Source organism: Gadus macrocephalus, chromosome 10, assembly GCF_031168955.1.
Source record: "Gadus macrocephalus chromosome 10, ASM3116895v1".
Lineage (NCBI taxonomy): Eukaryota > Metazoa > Chordata > Actinopteri > Gadiformes > Gadidae > Gadus > Gadus macrocephalus.
Window position 1 is genome coordinate 15,842,558 of NC_082391.1, and position 18,615 is coordinate 15,861,172.

General features: G+C 46.6%; 2 protein-coding genes across 4 annotated transcripts; one reads left to right on the plus strand and one right to left on the minus strand.

The window, feature by feature from the left end:
- Window positions 1-161: 161 nt before the first annotated feature.
- On the minus strand, window positions 162-5,456 carry rmnd5b (required for meiotic nuclear division 5 homolog B). 3 transcript variants are annotated; one of them, XM_060062779.1, is made up of 10 exons: window positions 5,346-5,456; window positions 4,358-4,529; window positions 4,111-4,253; window positions 3,877-4,014; window positions 3,678-3,778; window positions 3,114-3,280; window positions 2,700-2,865; window positions 1,851-1,953; window positions 1,333-1,487; window positions 162-1,159 (listed from the first exon to the last, which is right to left on the minus strand). In XM_060062779.1, exons 2-10 carry the CDS (start codon window positions 4,494-4,496, stop codon window positions 1,096-1,098), a joined length of 1,176 nt encoding a protein of 391 aa, XP_059918762.1. In that variant the 5' UTR covers window positions 4,497-4,529; window positions 5,346-5,456; the 3' UTR covers window positions 162-1,095. The 3 variants fall into 3 exon arrangements, with proteins under 3 accessions (XP_059918762.1, XP_059918760.1, XP_059918761.1); XM_060062777.1 differs by having other exon boundaries at window positions 3,048-3,280; XM_060062778.1 differs by lacking the exon at window positions 5,346-5,456 and adding an exon at window positions 5,129-5,236 and having other exon boundaries at window positions 3,048-3,280.
- A 2,739-nt stretch (window positions 5,457-8,195) lies between these two features.
- Window positions 8,196-18,387, plus strand: si:ch73-43g23.1 (serine/arginine repetitive matrix protein 2). The gene is made up of 2 exons (XM_060062783.1): window positions 8,196-8,648; window positions 9,128-18,387. The coding sequence occupies exon 2, from the start codon at window positions 9,222-9,224 to the stop codon at window positions 17,901-17,903; it is 8,682 nt and encodes a 2,893-aa protein (XP_059918766.1). The 5' UTR covers window positions 8,196-8,648; window positions 9,128-9,221; the 3' UTR covers window positions 17,904-18,387.
- Window positions 18,388-18,615: the final 228 nt, after the last annotated feature.

Sequence of the window (18,615 nt, forward strand, 5' to 3'; positions counted from 1 at the left end):
TCATGGCCGTTTCAAGCGTCGCTGATCAATTTATAACACACACACACACACACACACACACACACACACACACACACACACACACACACACACACACACACACACACACACACACACACACACACCCCTTTTGGAAACAAAGCACATTTCACAGTAGCATGTAATGGGTTTTTGTTACATACGTTTATGGTACAACACATGGGGCTTCTGTAAATGACATTTTTTGCTGGTGTGCAGTCACAGGAAACAAAAAAAGTTAGGAAAATAAAAGCAGTTCTACTGTTGACGAGAGCCTCCTGATCATTACCATCGCCCTCATTATCATCACATGAGCCAACAGTTAATGTAATCTATGAGAGACTTTTATTTTAACGTAACGGAGCAAAAACGGGTCACATTCACAATCAGTGTTCCGTTCTGCCCGGAACTCCTGCGACCCCCTCCGCTAGGATCAAGCCCCTTCCTCGCTCAAACTAATATACTTTCACAGAGCATTCTGTGCCCTTTCTTGGTTACAATAGAAGATAAATACTATGCTGAAATCATACCTCCTTTAAACAATACCATACGTACAGTACCCTCTCTACAACCATAACACCTGTGAGCAGTCCATTCTCCAAAAGAAAACAGGGAAACGCAAAGAGGAAAAATTCACCCATAAGCCAACTCAGTTTATTAAACCAAGAGAGGGTTTTTTTTTTAAACTCTTACATACTTTTAAAAGTGAAGAAAAAAAATAATAGGTTTGCAGGCATTTACAAATGACTTTCAATGAATGATCTTTTAGCTATCTCTGCGGGTCCCTCCTGCGAGGCCTCCGCTTGGTAACACCGGCAGACTCCTCCGGTACGGGTTGCAGACATGGACCTTCCCATCCGCTCTCTGTACAAGTTGTTGTGAAGCCAATGTGGGTGGGGTCCAATAACACGGACACGGCGGCTGCCCATGGGCCAAACCTGTCCGGAGGGCGGGGGGGGGGGGGGCATCCAGGCTGCCTGGGAGCACAGGAGCAGGGGGGCTGGGAGGTGAGCAGAAGGTCCTGTTGAGGCTCGGGGAGGAGCTTCGTTCTTACTTGTGACAAAAGAGTCAGCGGGATCAAAAGAAGATCTGCTTGGCGTCTGACGGGTTCTGCTCCATCGGGCAGTAGGGGCACTTCAATCTGGGGAGGAGGGGAGCACGGGCAGAAGGCTGAGTGGCAGCATGGGTTTCTGTCGTTTACCGTTCCCCGTGACAAAACTATACATGCGATGCGACTACACAAATTGAAAATCCCGAAGCATGTGATACACTTGTTTTGCCTCTTCACGCCCAACCTCAGAAGCTCAGACTTACTTCCCAGCGTTGGTGAGTTTGTTGAGGGCATCCCTGGAGATGACGTGCCCACATATAAGCTTCATGGGCGGGTTGCTCTCGGACGTCTGCTGGCGGAGGATGGGACACGCGAACACAGAGTGGTACCAGCACTTCTTACCCAGGTCGATTTCAATCTAGGCCAAAAGAGATGGGGAGGCAAGGTGCGAGATTAGGTCTTTGAGATGTATTGAATGGACCTGATGTGGAAATAGTGCATGATTATGGTAGTGTTTTAGGGTACAATGATGATGCTTTATATAAATATACATTTAGACGTATATTAGACTACACAGACAAGTTATGACTTAAAAAGTTGAATGAATTACAACAGAGATAATAAGGTAAGATGTATAATATACAAGGCAACAAGATAATAAATGAATAACCATTTATTACTGCTAAGCAAAAGTCAATTTTTTAATAAAGTGAAAAAAATGGGGTAAAGCCATTTTAATAAAAATGCTGGGTAGGGAGAATGTTAAAAGCAAGGGACTTACAGGCAGCTCATCCTTGTGTGTCCACACTCCACTGCACTGTCTCTGCTCGATCACCTGCTTGATGTTCATCAGCACTGGCAAGGCCATGCATCCTGACGCAAAGCTACAACACACACACACGTGAAGATCCTTGGAAATGACTTACATATGCCTTGTTTCCATGACTGTGTGAATCTCTTTTCAAATCCTGAAAAAGTAAATGTGAGATTGCGATGCAAAGAGAGATGTTATCCATGTCCGAAGAGGCAGAAGAGGTTGTACGAGAACCGTTTTAACAATACATTCCGTCTAGATTGACTCACGATAGTTTGTTATCTAGACACCATCTCTCAACTGATATAAAGCTAATTAATGTATATAAAAACATCGCCGTGCTGCGTCTACATTTCCTACAATTACTAAACCATGCATTTCAATTATTAAACTTGATTTGCTGCATTATCCAAAGCAACATTAACCGGTACACGCGAAAACGTGATTGTGTTACAAACCTGTTCTTGTGTGCGCATATCAAGCAGGGATCACTCATACACTGCCACTATGTGTAAACAGGCAACCTGTTTTGAGCGTCTTGTGCCATTGGGGTAAACAGATTCATATTTCCTTGTAGATAAATTTCAAAAACGGTTGTAGAATCCAGAAGTGATCCATGCCTGAACAGGGCCATGGTGAACCAGGCTCACCATGGCCCTGTTGACACAAGAGAAACATCTCGATGCAATGTCAATTCATCGACGGTCGTTTTTTTTCCCGAAATCAATGGTTTTCTAATGTTGTCCTTATTGAAGTTCAATACACACACTGTTTGAACAGAGCCCTAGTGAGCCCTGGGCACCCTGGGGGTCCTACCTCACGCTGAGGGGCGACTCCACCGAGAGGCCCAGCAGAGCGCAGGCGTCCCGGGTGAATATGTTGCAGATCTCCGCCCACTGGTTGGTCTCCAGCAGGGTGCGGTAGGGGGAGTTCTCGATGCCGTGGCGCAGGTACACCAGGCTACCCATCAGGATCTGGATGTCTGCAGTCACAACGGATGACGAAGGGGGTACCGATAAAACGGGGAGGGTACGAGTTATCATCCCTGAACGCAGGAGCAGGGGTGTATTCAGTGGAGACACGCAGAGGCAGAATGGGGTAGAACTTGATGTGCTTGTGCTGGACTACAGACTGTTGTCTCCTTGTCCTGGACGTTAGACTGACCTAGCCCTGTGCTACCGGGGTCAGCCAGTGAGGGCTGGGATGGGCTGGGGCTCGGGCTCAGCTCACCTCTCTGGTGCTGGGACGCGAAGGGCTGGAAGTGCCTGGCGTACTGCAGCGCCTCCAGCTGGTTGCCGATGCCCCCGTTGAGCAGGCTGATGAAGTACAGGCGGTGCAGCTTGAACTCCAGACTGCTGTTCAAGTCCAGGAGGCGCTGACGGTTTGTCACGGCCCACCTAGAGAAGTTGAGTTAAGTTTATTTGTTTATAGTATCGCCGACAGTCCCCTTTGATTAGCTGTACAGTAAAAGGAGCAGCTGTAGTCCCCAACAAAAAAAAGGGGCATGACATGGGCAGAGAGGCATTGGAACAGGGTGATCTGTCTGTAGGTTGTTTATTCTGTGTGAGACAGTAGGATTAAGGTATCACTCCTTAGCCAAAGTCCAAGTGTGGTTTTACAGTGTGATAAATGGGATCCAATTTTAAATGACTCCATTTGTGTAATATATTCTACTTTAGAGCTTCAATAAAAATATTGGCTGGACATCAACTTCTACCTATTCATATCAGATAAATGATGGCTGGGCAATCATTATTTTACTTTTTTTTTCTTCAAATATAAATAATAGCATACTCCAGTGCTGGTCTGAGGTCCTGCATTCTCAGGGCCTCCAGGATCCGGTTGAGCTCCAAGAAAGGCTGCTTCATGCTCATATCTATGACTACTCCAGACTCCTACAGCACAGAACACACAGCAGTGGAGAATGACATACAAAGATCCCAACAGATGAGTTTTCTCCAAAAGGTGGAGAGATTCAAGTCATGTGACTTACCTGGCAGAGATCCTCTGCTACGTTGAGCATCCCTTGCCTGTATAGATGCTCTACAATGGTCTCGCTCAGGTACTTCTGTCTCTCCGGTGAGTCCCACACCGTCTCTGCCACCACAGCGCTTACCTCTGCATCGAAATTCTGAAAGTACAAAAACAACATTTGAATTGGCACAAGACAATGGTAATCCACACGCTGCAGTAGGAAAATATTGGATAGATGTGTTTTAGTCCTTACCCTGTCGATTGCCTTCCCTACTTTTGAAACGCTGCCATGGATGTCCTTATGCCGAGATGCAAGCATTTGGACTGTTTCTTTGATATTCTTACAACACTGTGCCATAGTTTGAGACAATACCGATAGGTCTCCATCTTGTACCCCTAAAAGACAATATAAAAAGTGTTTTTTGTCATACAAGCAACAAAAACAAAGCACAACACACTTCAAACTTCATCATCTTCAACAGACACTGTACTCGTCTTACCGAACGCAACGAGCTGTCCCCGTATCTCGCAGACGCTCCTCAAGAGCTCATCCAGCCTCTCCTCCGATTGGTGACCGTACATGACAAAGCGATGGAGAACCTTCTCCAGCTCACGCTCCACACAGGCACACTGCTCCATCCTCTCAGACTGGGACACGCATACACCCCAAACCTGTTGGCCGGAGGGATGTTCTTAGGATACATTACATATTTAACAAACTATTGAGTGATTAATAATCACTAATTATGAGTATTATGATTATAAACCCAAAATAGCATGTATTTTGTACTGTGCTATGGCATTTTACTACTCTTATAGAGCCGTTTTTTGTCCTGTGAAACAACATACTTCCTGACTTGGGTCAGAAAGTTTGCAGTAGATCCTAATCGCCCCCTTAGGCCTTAGCCTAGTTAAATGACCCACACACATCACAACAACGCTACCTATAAAGGGCTTTACCCCATTCTCTGATGTCAAAGTACAACGTAGCGGAACGCATAAAACCCTTTAAAACGATCAACACAAGATATACAATAAAGAATTGAAGTAATCCCGAAGTCAGGAGCCCAAATGACCACTGACAGATTACCCTTACTAGAACATGTCCCACTAGCTAGCTGCAGTAGCTCGACTTCGGTCGTATAATCGACATCTAACGACACGTCTTTGCACTGCAACCGTGTATGTCAGTTCAGTTTAAGGGGCCACATTTTAATGAAGATATATAACAATGCTTGAATTAAATGGCCGTGTGGCCAACGTAAACAAACGGGCTTTAGTGTCTCTCGCTCCCACAAAGCTTGACATCATCCTCCTCCTCCAGGGTGAGCAGTGAATGTTACCCGGCTGCTGTGTGACAAGGCCTGGATCTATCCAGGGCACAATGACAACCCTCACGGATGTCACGTTTTAGGTTTTACCAACGGTCGGGATACACATCGATATTTACCGCAATCTCAGGACAAATACATTTAAACAAACACGTACCTATTTTGATCGCTTGTTAGCAAGCGTTAGCGTTAGCCACTTGCTTGTTATGACAACAATTTACCACCAGTCGATCTCGGGGCGGAACTTCCTGTGTCGTACTTCGCCTGCCTCGGGATTTCAGAGTAAGAGTCGTTGTTGAGAGTGTACATTTTGATGTTTGACCACATGGTCTATGTAAATAAATAACGTATACTTTAATACATCTTACCTTGTATACATCAGACTTTATATGAAGTTAAGAGAAGAGTATTTGAAAGTTGAATACATAGTATCTAGATGATCTAGGTAGGTCGTGCAGACAGGACTGCAGACAGACTACAGAGAAGCTTTACAACTATTCTAGTTGTAAAGCCTCTCTGTAGCCTAGTCCAGCAAACATGTACCAACATGTATTTGGGTCCTGCCAGCATGTACCCCAGAACTGATGTGTGCAGAAATCCCTGATAAATCCCAATCATTGATGAATTATAAGTATACGATACGATACCGTTGATTAAGTTATAATGGCTTGAGTTGTCAAACTGACATTTGTGAGCTTTTGATAACAAGGATGTGCTAGAAGAGGGAATTATATCTTCTGTCACAGCAGATGGTCTTTTAATATCTGTCAAATCTGATACATTAATGGGTTATATTGTCATTTTAATGTATACTTTTTAGCTTTATATTTAATTCATTATTTATTTATTTATTTAGAACTTGAAATGATAACTTATGCAACAGAACATACACGAGCACGACCACAAACATGGAATATCTTTCAACATTATTTTCTGTAGGGGACATCAATAATATCACCAAACTATATTAAATGATCTGCTGCAACATACATTAATAGTCGCTTCAAATATATTTGAATGAATCACTTTTAGGCCATCACAACACAACATTTACCTATTTTACAGAGCCAAACATCTAGAAATCCAGCACCATTCATTCTCTAAAAATAGCCATAGAGGTAAAATGCACCAATCATATATGCAATGCTTCAGACAACTGAGCATTATAAAAAGGGGGCAAAAACAAAACCTGTACAAAGAGTTGTGTCTATGAGGGAATTATCTCAAAAGTGCACTCAACCTCTATACACTTGAAATATACATTTGAAATAATTGGCGCCCGTGGTTAAGCCATGCGCAAAATCCTGAACCTTTTTTCATTTTGTCAAATTCTTGAATAAAGTCTCATTGTTAATTTCATGTTTCAATTAATACACAAACGCTGAATTTTTTTTCTGCTTCAAACGAGTCACGAGAGAAGCAGAGAAATCAGTTTTCATTCTCGGCAGTGAAGGGAAAGCCACCTTCAAAAGAGTGGCCAATGCCAGGTCAGGGGAGACAGTGGAGGAGGTGGTGGAGGAAACAGTCAAGGAAACAGTAGAGAAGACAGTGGAAGAAATAGTGTAGGAGGCAGTGGAGGAGGGAGTGGGAAAGACAGGAGGAAACCCTATAGGAAACAGTGGAGGAGGCAGTGCAGGAAGAAAAAGGGAAAAAGCACAAAACTTTTAGATGAGCAGCAGCCTATAGCTGCTCTTTTACAAGGGAGAGGTCAATATGGAAAATTGCTTGAAAGTTTCATTGATAATTGTGCCGGGAGAAAGCCAATATGTGTGGCCAATAGATGTTGATTAAAAAAAAGCATACACAGGGTCTACACTGACGAAACTGATGTACAATACTGCACCGCACACAGTATTTATTCTCTCAACATGTCCATGTCTGTCCATAATAAGACAGAAAGCCTGATCACACTTGCATGGCGTCAAAGCTTATGATGGAAAGATGATGTGGTGTGTTGCATTGCAGAATGAGTAGGCCTTATGTTACTCATCTATCAGTAATCCAGACAAAAGCCCGCCATTACAGAGGTGCTTATCATTCCTTCTTCGTGAATCCTCCAGTACTATGTGCCACATGTGGGCTCAAATTCATGCACATGATCGACAAACACACACACACACACACACACACACACACACACACACACACACACACACACACACACACACACAGAAACACTGTAAGAGCGTCATCCTCACATGCATAAAATATTCTGCCCTCTCACACCCACAGTACGATGACTGAAATCTATTTGTGATCGCTGACTTCTTGTGTATTTATATTGCAGGACATTTTACTGTTGGGAGGTTTATACTGACTATGGCAATACCAATTTTCTCCTTATAGCAAAATGGTATTGCATTATATTTACATATATTGTGGAGCTACATGCATAGGGGCTCATTTATTACAACCTGACACATTCAAAATAAATTATATACACACGGACACACACACACACACACACACACACACACACACACACACACACACACACACAATTATTGCCTTTCAGGGGGACCCTATACTGGGACACTAACTGAGTTATGCATGGGTTCTGAGCTCTCTCAAAGCTGGGGGTCTCTGATCCGTCAAAATCCGAGTGTCTAGCGTTGATCCTCCTCTACTCAAGCACACACACACACACACACACACACACACACACACACACACACACACACACACACACACACACACACACACACACACACACACACACATACACACACACACACACACACACACACACACACACACACACACACACACACACACACACACACACACACACACACCCCTAATGTACACCCATGACAATAAAGCGTAACCGCTGGAGTGTCTGTCAGGTGCTTCAAGTGTGAGTGGCTCTGCTGTGCCATATCTCTACCCCTCTCTGCCTTCACATATGTGTTCCCGGGCAGCTAAACCTCTAACAATCTGGGCCTGATAGTGTGGCACTATATTTAGCGGGGGTCCTGCCGCTGAACTGGGTCTTAGTGTCAGATTCCAGGGCCCTGCATCCCCCCTGGCTGGATCAGCACCTGCTGCTAACTATAAACCTCAACCGGCCGAGCTCAGACAGGGTAACCTATGCCAAAACCTATTCGCAACCTAGAGAGGGGAACCAGGTTGGAAACAGTAAGCCCTTCCCTTGGGCTTGCTTGAATGGGAGGGGCAGAATGGAGGGACAGAGAGAGGGGAGATAGTCAGAAGAAAGAGCATGAGTGTGATTCCCCTCTCTGCTTCTTGTAAAGTCATGGTGAAAACTGTTGGATGTGTGGAGATCGTGTCCTACAAACATGGCCTTGGACTGTTTTACTCTGTTCTACAGATACTAGGTCCCTAGTTAGAAGTTTGCTGAGGCGCTATATGCTGTGGATTTAATAGACAGTTGATTGGATGAAGGGGGCATTTGAAACACTGAAACTCAATGCCTGAACTACCCCGTTTTGGGCTGAAGGTAAGCGAGCGAACATCCTCTCTTTCTTTTTCGATCAGACACACGCTCTCCTTTTTCGAGCGCTAGTTGATAGGTATGTACAAGGCATAATTTATTTCAATAAAATGTCTTGCTATATCAGACCAGTCATTTAACATGTGTAAGACGAACATGCAATTTCCTTGTGCTTGTTTCTTGTCTCTTGTTACTAACTTGATGATTTATTTGGTTTTGATTCTTGAAGTTTATTTAAGAGATAGCTTGGAAAGCAAAAAAGTAAATGGGACATCCAAACAATGATGTTCTATTTATTTATTTTTTACAAATGGAATAGATGAAGCCACTTTAAAGATAGTAATATTAATAATAATAATTGAAATTTATATAGCGCTTAATATGGTACTCTAAGACGCTAGTAATCATTATATAAGCTTGCCTCTCTGACAAATTACTTGAATTTTTGACTCTATGACTAATTCAATGTCGTTACCCCATTTCAGGTACGGGACAGTTTTGAGAACCCCAGGGAAAAAGACTGGCCTGGCCCCTGTGAAGACCTGGTGCCAGTGAAGACCTGGTGCCTGTGGTCTAGCGATGGACAGCTGGACTCTTAAGGGGGACAGCTACTCCTTCCTGCGCAGCGCACCTCGCACCATCTCCCTCCGCAACCGAGAAGGCACCCCGAACCACGTGGAGATCTTCGACATCACCAACATACCAAGCCCCCGTTCTGCCATCTCCGAGACGACCTGTCTGTGTGACATCTTCGGGGACGATCGTGACTCCCCCTCCCTCTCTGGCAGTCCCGCATCTGGGGCTTTCGTTCCCCCTCCCAGGGAGGTGGACCGGGCAGCAGCCGCCTCCCCCCTGGTGGACGACTCCTCGGGCTCCTACCACACAGCCAACGGCTCCAGTGAAGGAGAAGAGGGCTTTGAGGATCCTAAAGAGAGACTGCGCAGCCCACTGTTGCCAACAGGGAACTCTGAAGGCCAAAATTCAGAAGGCCACAACCAGACCTCTGAGCATTCAGGTCTTTCTGAGGAGATCCCCAAATTAGAATCAGCGGCTTCACCGCCGCTACCGCTGTTAAGTACAGAGGGTGCATCACTTGAGGTCCTAAATAGGGTTCCCACTTCTAGAACCCCATCCCCTCGGCCTAACAGCTCCGAGACACTGGAGAGTACAGAATATAGAGGGATAACCTCATCTCCCTCCTCTTCATTATCCTCAAATCGGACATCAAGTCCGAGTCGCTCCCCACAGCCTAGTAACCTAAGGGCCAGCTCATCTTCTATCGAGTCACAACTCACGCCATCTTTGCTTGAATCCAGGGGATCTCCCAAGAGAAGTAGCTCATTAAGTGGATCTCGCAAAAGTAGTCCCTCATCGGAGCAGCGACCACAATCATCCGATCATCTAAGGGGATTGACCCCACCCACATTTAATCCCAGGGTCGTCTTCTCTTCGAATTCAACTTCACGCAGCAGCGTGGACATCCATCGGCAGTCAGGCGAAAGATCAACCACTCCTGAATCTAGAGATTATTCCTACTCCCCTGATACCCAGGACTGCTCGCCTTTCTCAGAGCTAAGAGGGAGGGTCTCTGTACATGACCTCTTCAGCAGAGGCTCAACACCTGACATAGACGGCTCTCCCTGCACACCAGAGCTTATTTCGTGCACTTCGTTAGCTGGAGGAGACACACCCGAAAACCGAGGCAGCAAGCTGTCTGCTGAGGCCAAGAGTGCTGCGTCCACACCTCTTCCTAGATACACACCGCCAAGCCCTGTCAGTTCAATACCCCGCACTCCTGAGTGTAGAGGACCCAGCGTCTCGCCTGCAGTCAGGTTTACCCCCTCACCTGCGCTGTCACTCGGAGTACCACACACTGCTCCCACCCCTGATTCCCTATCCCAGGCTCACTCACCTGTACCATATTCACTCCCATCATATAAAGGAAATAGTGACTGTTGTCCAAAAGAGTCAGACTATACTAGTTCCTCTCCAGAAATAAGAGTTACGGCATCTTCGCCAGAGGTGAGAAGGAGAGAGAAGTCCCTTGAGGAGGATTTAGCATTGAACTCTGCAGATCCCATCCAGTGCTCCAGAGCCACCACGTGCTCCCCTCACATTACAGGGCCCTGTTACTCTGTCGTCCAGCCTGAAGACGGCGACACAGCAACATACACCGAAATAGCTCACCTTTCAACTTCAGAGCCCATTTGCAGGAATCCTCAGTCACCTGAACCCCAGTGCAAGAGCCCAGTCAGGCAGATAGATCCCACGACTGCACAAGAAGAGTCAACAGTTACAATAGTTACACCTGAACAATATTATAAATACAGTGACCCAGAGCCCGATAACACGGACACAACTGAGTTACCTCAACCAAGGGACAGATCTTTGTCCCCTGAGCCCCGGAGTTACACACCCTCACCTGAGCTAAGGAATCAAAGTCCTTCAACTGAGACCAGTCCTTACAGTCCGATACCTGAACAAAGGAATCTCTTTCCAGTACCTGAGAAAAGAGAAGATACTCTCTCACCTGAACCCAGGTTTCTTGCTCCCTCACCTGGGAAAATACATTACACTCGCTCACCTGAACCAATACATTTTGAGACACAACCTTCCCCCTCACCTGAGTCAAGGAGTCAAAAAGTTGAACTGTATAATAACTCACCCAAACCAAGTGATATTCTGCCATCACCTGAGAGAAGACAACTTACTCCATCACCTCAACAAAGGAACCTCCGTTTGTCATCTGAAAAAATACAAATTCCTCCTTCACCTAAACCAAGGGATCTTACTCCATCACCTGAGAAAAGACAAAAAACTCCCTCACCTCAACCGAGGAACCTCGCTCCATCACCTGAGAAAAGACATCTTACTCCATCACCTCAACTGAGGGATCCTACTCAATCACCTGAGAAAAGTCTGTTTAATCCCTCACCTCAACCGAGGTATCCTACTCCATCGCCTGTGAACATACATTACACCTCCTCACCTGAGCCAATAAATTTTGCTCCATCACCGTTAGACATACAATATTCACCCATGTGTGAACCAAAGCATAATGTTTTCTCACCCAAGGAGAAAGGGCAAACTCAATCGCCTGGCCTTATACATAACCCTTCCTCACCTGTGTCAAGCCTCCTTGTTCCATCACCTGAACCAACCTTTCGCAATCTCTCACCTGAACGGAGATATCAATCTATATCCCCTGCATCAAGACGTCATATTACATCGCCTGATCCACCACGTCCAACTGTTTCTCCTGAGTCAAGAATTAACCAGTCCTTACCGGACATAAGTTATCAGAATCTCTCACCTGACACGAGATACCACACTCCTTCACCGAGAGATCTTGTATCCTCACACAAGTCAAGTCTTCCCTCTCCTGTCCCTGTAGCAGAGCAACTGACTCCTTCACCTCAGCCCAGCCACATTTCTCATCCACCTAGTTCAAGGCACCAGAGCCCTCAGATAACCGACTCAAATGCTTTGAGTAAGTCACCTGAATACAGCATTGGACAACCATCCCCTACGGGATCCCCCTTGCACAACGTTGATCCTTTCTCTACCCCAGAACTCTCTCTTTTTCCTCAAGACACACCTGAAATGGGAGAGTCTTTCCTTTCAGATATATCAAACTACAGCCAAAGAGCAGTAGATCGCAAATCAGCACCACTTGAAACAAATAGAGTTGTCAAGCCACCTGGAGAGAGAAAATCTAGTAGAACACCAGAACAACACTGTGAACCGAGCGAAATCACACCAAAGAAAACATACCCTCAAAGTGTACAAAGCAATTATTTTAATCAGAAGGAAGACCACCATTGGAATCCCCCGATTGAAATGCAGAGCCCTTTTCACGGTCTACCAGTCTCTACTGTTGACGGACAGCCAGACACCTTACTTGCCCGCCAGACTGCGGGTATCTCACCTGTCCGTCAAGGGAAACATCCAAAGCCTAATTTTCCAATTAACTCCAGAAGATCTGATAGAAATATCGAAAATAAAAATTCTGAAACATCTCGCACGCCTGACTACCCAAGAAAACAGCCAACCACCAAAGTTGTAATTCTAAGCAGAGAGGAGCCGGCAGAGGACACGGCCCGTCATGGGAGCAAAAGGAGAACTCCCTCACCCCCGATCACACGGTTTACCCCTGTACACATTATAGCCCCAGAGAAACCCTACAGACTGTGGCAGAACAGGTGTCGGAGCCCCCCACAAGCTGCAGCATCGACACTAACTGACAATTTCAAGAATCAGATGGCAAAATGGGGAAGCCCCGGTGAAACGTGTAGAAACAGCAATAACCAAGACGATTGGCTGGGGCAGAATAGGCAGATGGGGATTGTGGGGGAAATTTCTTTGGAGGCGGAGCGCAAAAGGGGGACAGATCCTGGGAGAGAACAACACAAGTGTACCAGGAAGGAGATGGAGAGTGAGAGGAAGAGGGAGGAGCGACTGCAGGAAAAGAAGGAGGGTACGAAGGCACATGCCAGCTACAGGGGGCAACAGGTTGAGCTGTCATTCAGTGCCAGAAATAGAAAAGGGCCTGAGAGTCACAGTGCAGCGTCCACAGGCAAACAGACCAGTAAGGGAATGCCAACAGCCCACTCCTATTCAGAGAGGTTGCCTGCCACGAGACAGCCACAGCAACAACAGAGAAGAGGAGGTCCCGCCCGGAGGCTACAGCCTTCTGTGCCCCAGAACATGAACGTTGCTACTGGACGTGTTTCTAAAAACAGGCCCCGCCAGAGTTCTAGCTCCAGCATGGGAAGCGAGCAAGACGAGGCAGACAGTGAGGTGAAGTGGTTTACCGATGGCGCTTTCCACAGTCTGTCAAGCCCTGAGATTGACTACCTGGATATGTACAACTCTAGTCACCGATCCTCCACCAATATTTCCCAACCATCTACCCAGGAAAGCCCAGCGGGAGTTAGTGCGTCTCTGCTAGCCTATGCTGACTTCAGGGGGTCCGGACAAAGACTGGACAACGAAGACTTTCCATTCCAACCTACTACGTATTACTCAGATGGCCTAGACCCAGCTAAGCGCTATGAAATGGGCAGCTTTGAGTGTGTGGATGTTGCAGTGGAAAGAGAAGAACCTAGGAAGGCTAGGAGAGGAGTTCCCAAAAGACAGATCCAGCTGAAGAGAAAGAACACGCTTGAATCGAGGCAAGATGAGAGCAGTGAGAATGGCAGCCCTGTTGTTCCAGGGATGGCTGACAGTCCCTCATTCCGGGGATCCCTCAAAGAGACTTTGCTGAGACAGCACAGCACACCAGTGACAATGCATGAGCCCTACCCTTGTGAACTGAGCACAGACATACAAGAATACAACAACAAAACATTTAAACTTCAGAAGTCAACTTCACTTGATGAGACGCATCCCAAAACCAAGATGGCCACTTGCCTTATCAAGAGTGTGCTGGCTAAGAAGATGCAAGGCGTTGATTCTTCCCATGAGGAAAAACCATCATCATCTGTTCAAGTGGAGGACACACTGGAAAAGTCAACTGAAAAGGATACACTGAATCTGAGTTCCAGCCTCAAGTCACAATGCAGCCTTTTATCTGCCGATCCTGCTGCAGGAACCGAATCAAACACAATGGCTTCCGATCAACACTTTGCCGGTAAAAGGTCAAGTCCAAATGAGAGGACTGGAATGAGGTCGGAACTCATGGTTCCATTCAGAAGACAAGCAGATGGCTGTGAAAGAGAGGAAGAAAGAGCAGCAAGCAAGTCAGCAAGTACCACTGTCGGGAATAAAGGAGTTCATTTTGCTACTGGATCAAACAGCCACATGGAAGCCAGGCAGGAACAGGAATACAGAATCCCTAGCCCAGAGATCACAGATGGTCTTGACAAAAAGAAGTCTTCTCTAAATGTCTCCCTTACACCAGAATTGGATATTAAACCAGATTTGCACTGTGAAGTTCCATCCCCAGAATCATCACCAAAGCCATCGTTCAAGGAGAATGAGGAAAAGGGAGAGTCCCCAATAGATATGAAGACAGAGGAGGGAGATGTAAATGGAAACAATAAAGTCAAAGTGCCAATGCACAAAGTAAGAGATGTGCGAAGGCTGGTAAAAAACACATATAACCTGTCATTCAAGGCAAGCAGTGCTACGACACCTTCACCTAAAATGGAAGAAAATGTAGAAAATGAGGAGATATATCAGGACAGGAGGGAGGAAATAACTGAGGAAAGAAAGGTGAGTAAACACGGTATATTGGAAGCAGGGCAAGAGGACAGGAGGAAGGAGATAACACAAGTAAGCAAAAAAGTAATGACAGACAAACAGAGAAGGGAGCTGAGAGGGGACAGGTTGGAGGAGCCGAAGGTGGAGGGAAGAGATGCAGAGCACCCGACATCATCAGCCACTCCACCGGAACAAAAGGGAAGGTCTCGGTACCACTCACAGCCAATGCAGATAGAGTGTAAAGCAGTGTGTTTGAAGGAGGACAAGGAAAAAAAGACACCCAGCAGAATGGAAGAAGGCAAACGTGGAGAGCAACGGCAGGCCCCTGCACAGCTGTCTGTTGCAGAGGCCACCAAGCCAGAAGGTTACTTATGTGGAGGCCCAGAGAGTCACATGACCGATCAGACAACAACATCAAAGCCACGTGAGTCTGATGCTAATAAAGAGCCGAAAGAAGATAGCCTTGAAGCAAGAAATAACACAACACCAGTTGAGGCTAAACCTGAGACAGCCAGAAGATACAAGAAACCTCCCTTGCTGGGAAGTCTGCCTAAATTACCGAGTAAGGAACGAGAGGTTTCCACCGCTGTAGTTGTGATAAGAGATGGGTTCAGTAAACACAAGACTGTCCAGGATGAGAGACCCATGCAAGCCACAGCCTCAAACAGCGAGAGCAGCGGCCATGCGGTGTCCATGTTGCTCAAGGAGAAGGGCTACCAAGCCGAGATTGGAGCAGTATTGAATGAGGGAGAACCAAACACAGTTGGAGGTAAGGGGATGCCTCATAAGCATGTGAACCGACTGGAGATTCCTTTGCAGATCTGCTCAACTTCGGAAGGTGGCGTGTCAGAGTCACGAAGAGAAAGGACCTTCTCCACCTCCTCTACCAAGTCCATCCCCACGACAGAAACTCCACCAATAATGGGAGTAGAGGAGAGTGTGAGAGACTCTGCACAGCAAAATATTGAAACTCCTTTGAGAAATACAGGGAGGCAAACAGTAACACCACCAATCAAAGATTTTGATTCTTTGAAAAGACAAGATCCAATTTTTCCACCAAGATCCCCTGCCTTGAGATATAAACCTCAGCAAATCGAGGTGAACTCTCTCTCAAAAGAACAAAATACATCCACAAACAAAAAATCTCAATCAATAGAGGTCAAATCTATATCAAACAATCAAATAAAACCAGCGGTGCCACCAAAGCCTAACTACAAATTCAAACCACCTGATTCAGGCCCACTGGCAAACGATTCGCAAACTCCAGCTGAGAGATCTCAAACAATAGTAGTCTCCTCACCAACCATCTATAGAAAACTCTCCAGTGACAGCACACCAGCTTCCAACTATACAAGAAAACTAGCTGTGTCTGCTGTCTCTAGCTGTAGACCGCCGCAGAACAAAACGACAACAAGTGTTTCGAGTCAGTCCAACTCATCAGCATTATCTGATAAAGATCAGCCCAACAACAGAGCTCATCATCCCCAGGCCTCACCTCAAAGCACCAGTGATGCACAGAGTTCCACAGCTTTGGCCCCTGCTTCAGTATCAGCCACAAACCCAGCGACAAACTCAGACCCGGGTCTGATTCATGGTCCAAACGTAAGCCAAATCTCTGGATCTTCCTCGACTGTTGCCAGCGGGTCAGGGCAGTCAGCTGTTGTGGATCTGAATAGTCAACCACAGTTTTCCAGAAGCACATTAGCTCATGATCAAGTAAGGACTGTGACCTCTAACTATGAGAAACAACCCACTGTGGTATCCACAACACGAGTGCCACAATATGCTCACGAACAAAGGCCTTTCCACAGGTCCTTATCCAGTGAGCAATCCCAGAGAGCAGACGACCTGCGTTTCTACTGTTCAGATGACCCGCCAAGCTACGACGAAAGGGAGAGTTTCAGTCCGCTTCTGCTGCAAGGTTTGACCCCAAAGAAGCCAAACCGCTACTTCGCCGCCCCCCGCCCTCCCCCATGCTCTTGCACCTCTGGATGTCCCTCCCACACTGGTCTCACTCCTCCACACCGTCACCACAGCCCCCACAACCACACCCCTCCGGCGTCCGCTCACTCCCCAGGCCACCCTCACCCTTACCCCATAGCACCACCTCCCCTCCGACCCCACCAGGGCAGAGCTGAACCTCCACCTATGTGCTACCAGCCTGGCTCTCCTAAATCGAGTCCCCTGGGTCCCGGCCCGCCTCCGACCATGTACCACCCCCTCAACCAGCCTCCTTCCTACCCTCCCCACCCCTCTCTCATGCAACCCTGTGCCCCGGAACGCCCCCTGCAGCCACACCAGCACATGGAGCCCAGACGGCCCTCACTACAGCGCTCTTCTCAGCAGCAACAACACCAGCAGCCTGGAATGAGTGTGGCTCCCTATGGCGACCATGGCCACGGACACTCCCCTGGCCTGGCACATCTGGATTCTCAATACATGTGTGGCCCTCAGGGCATGGGGCCCTCCTATGGCTCCGAGTACGAGGGCGACGGCTCCAGCATGTACTCTGAAGGTAGCTTCGGGCAAACGCCTCGAAGGATGCTGATGGACCCGGAGACGGGGAAGTATTTCTACATCGAGGTCCCTGTGCAGCCGTTGAGGAAGATGCTGTTCGACCCGGAGACCGGCCAGTATGTGGAGGTGCTGATCCCGCAGCAGTCCATGTCGCATTCGGGCATGTATCCGCCCACCGCGGCCCCTTACCCATCCTTGCACAACCCTAACATGTATGCCCCCGCGCCACAGTATATGCAGCCCTATGCGGCGCCACCGCCACCCCATCCCCAGACTCAGCCTCCACCTCCCCCCCGCCTCCCTGACAGCTCCGCCGCCACAGCCCTGCACCCGAACGGGGCAGGGGTCGTCTACGGAGGTCCCCCCGGTCAGGGGTCCAAGATGGACCCCCAGACCCATCAACCACTTGACCAGGGCTATCTAGAGGGCATGTATTATGTCCCTACCGGTATGAATGCAAGTCCCAATCCCCCCCCACCAGACTTCTACCACAAACATTCCCCCGGCCCCCACTCTGGGGCAGGGGGGAAGAGGTCCTGAAATAGAGGTTAGAGACCGCCTTCCTGGAGCCTGTTGGGATTTAAATACACTGTGCATAATGGATGGCTGCCTAATCATAGCCTGTAATCTAATCAGGTTTTCACACAGCAAGTGTTATTTGTTTGTCATTCTCTTTGCTGCTTATATTATAATGCACTGCTTAACTTTGGAATAATGTGACTATTTTATGTTTAGTCCTTTTGATATGGGAGCCACCCTTTTATACAATATGTTATTAGCTTAAGTTAGTGAATGGTGGATCTGAATGTCTATCAATTAATTATTAGTGCACATTTCGGTGTTACACAACTGTTTACTTGTTTAAATGTGTTTACTTCAAGACAGATCTATCACAGTTGAAAAGACTTTCTCAAGAATAATGGAATATTTATGTATTTGTATTTTGTTTGTATTTCGAATTTGGAATTTGAGTTTATGCACATGTCTATCAGAATAATGCAAATAAAATAAGACAAAACAATAACTTTATATCTGGTTTCATGTATTCAGTACAGTAGCAATACATTAAATAATGGGACAATCAATTATTTATTACTAAAGCATCTAAAATAAAAACGTACCCAGAAATTAAACTATATTTTATATAGCATTATATGACAAACATAAACAGGGAGACGCTTTAATTAACCATGGATTAATCCCCTTTTATAAACCTCTGAGGTATCTCATCAGTTACTGCTTCAATTCCATC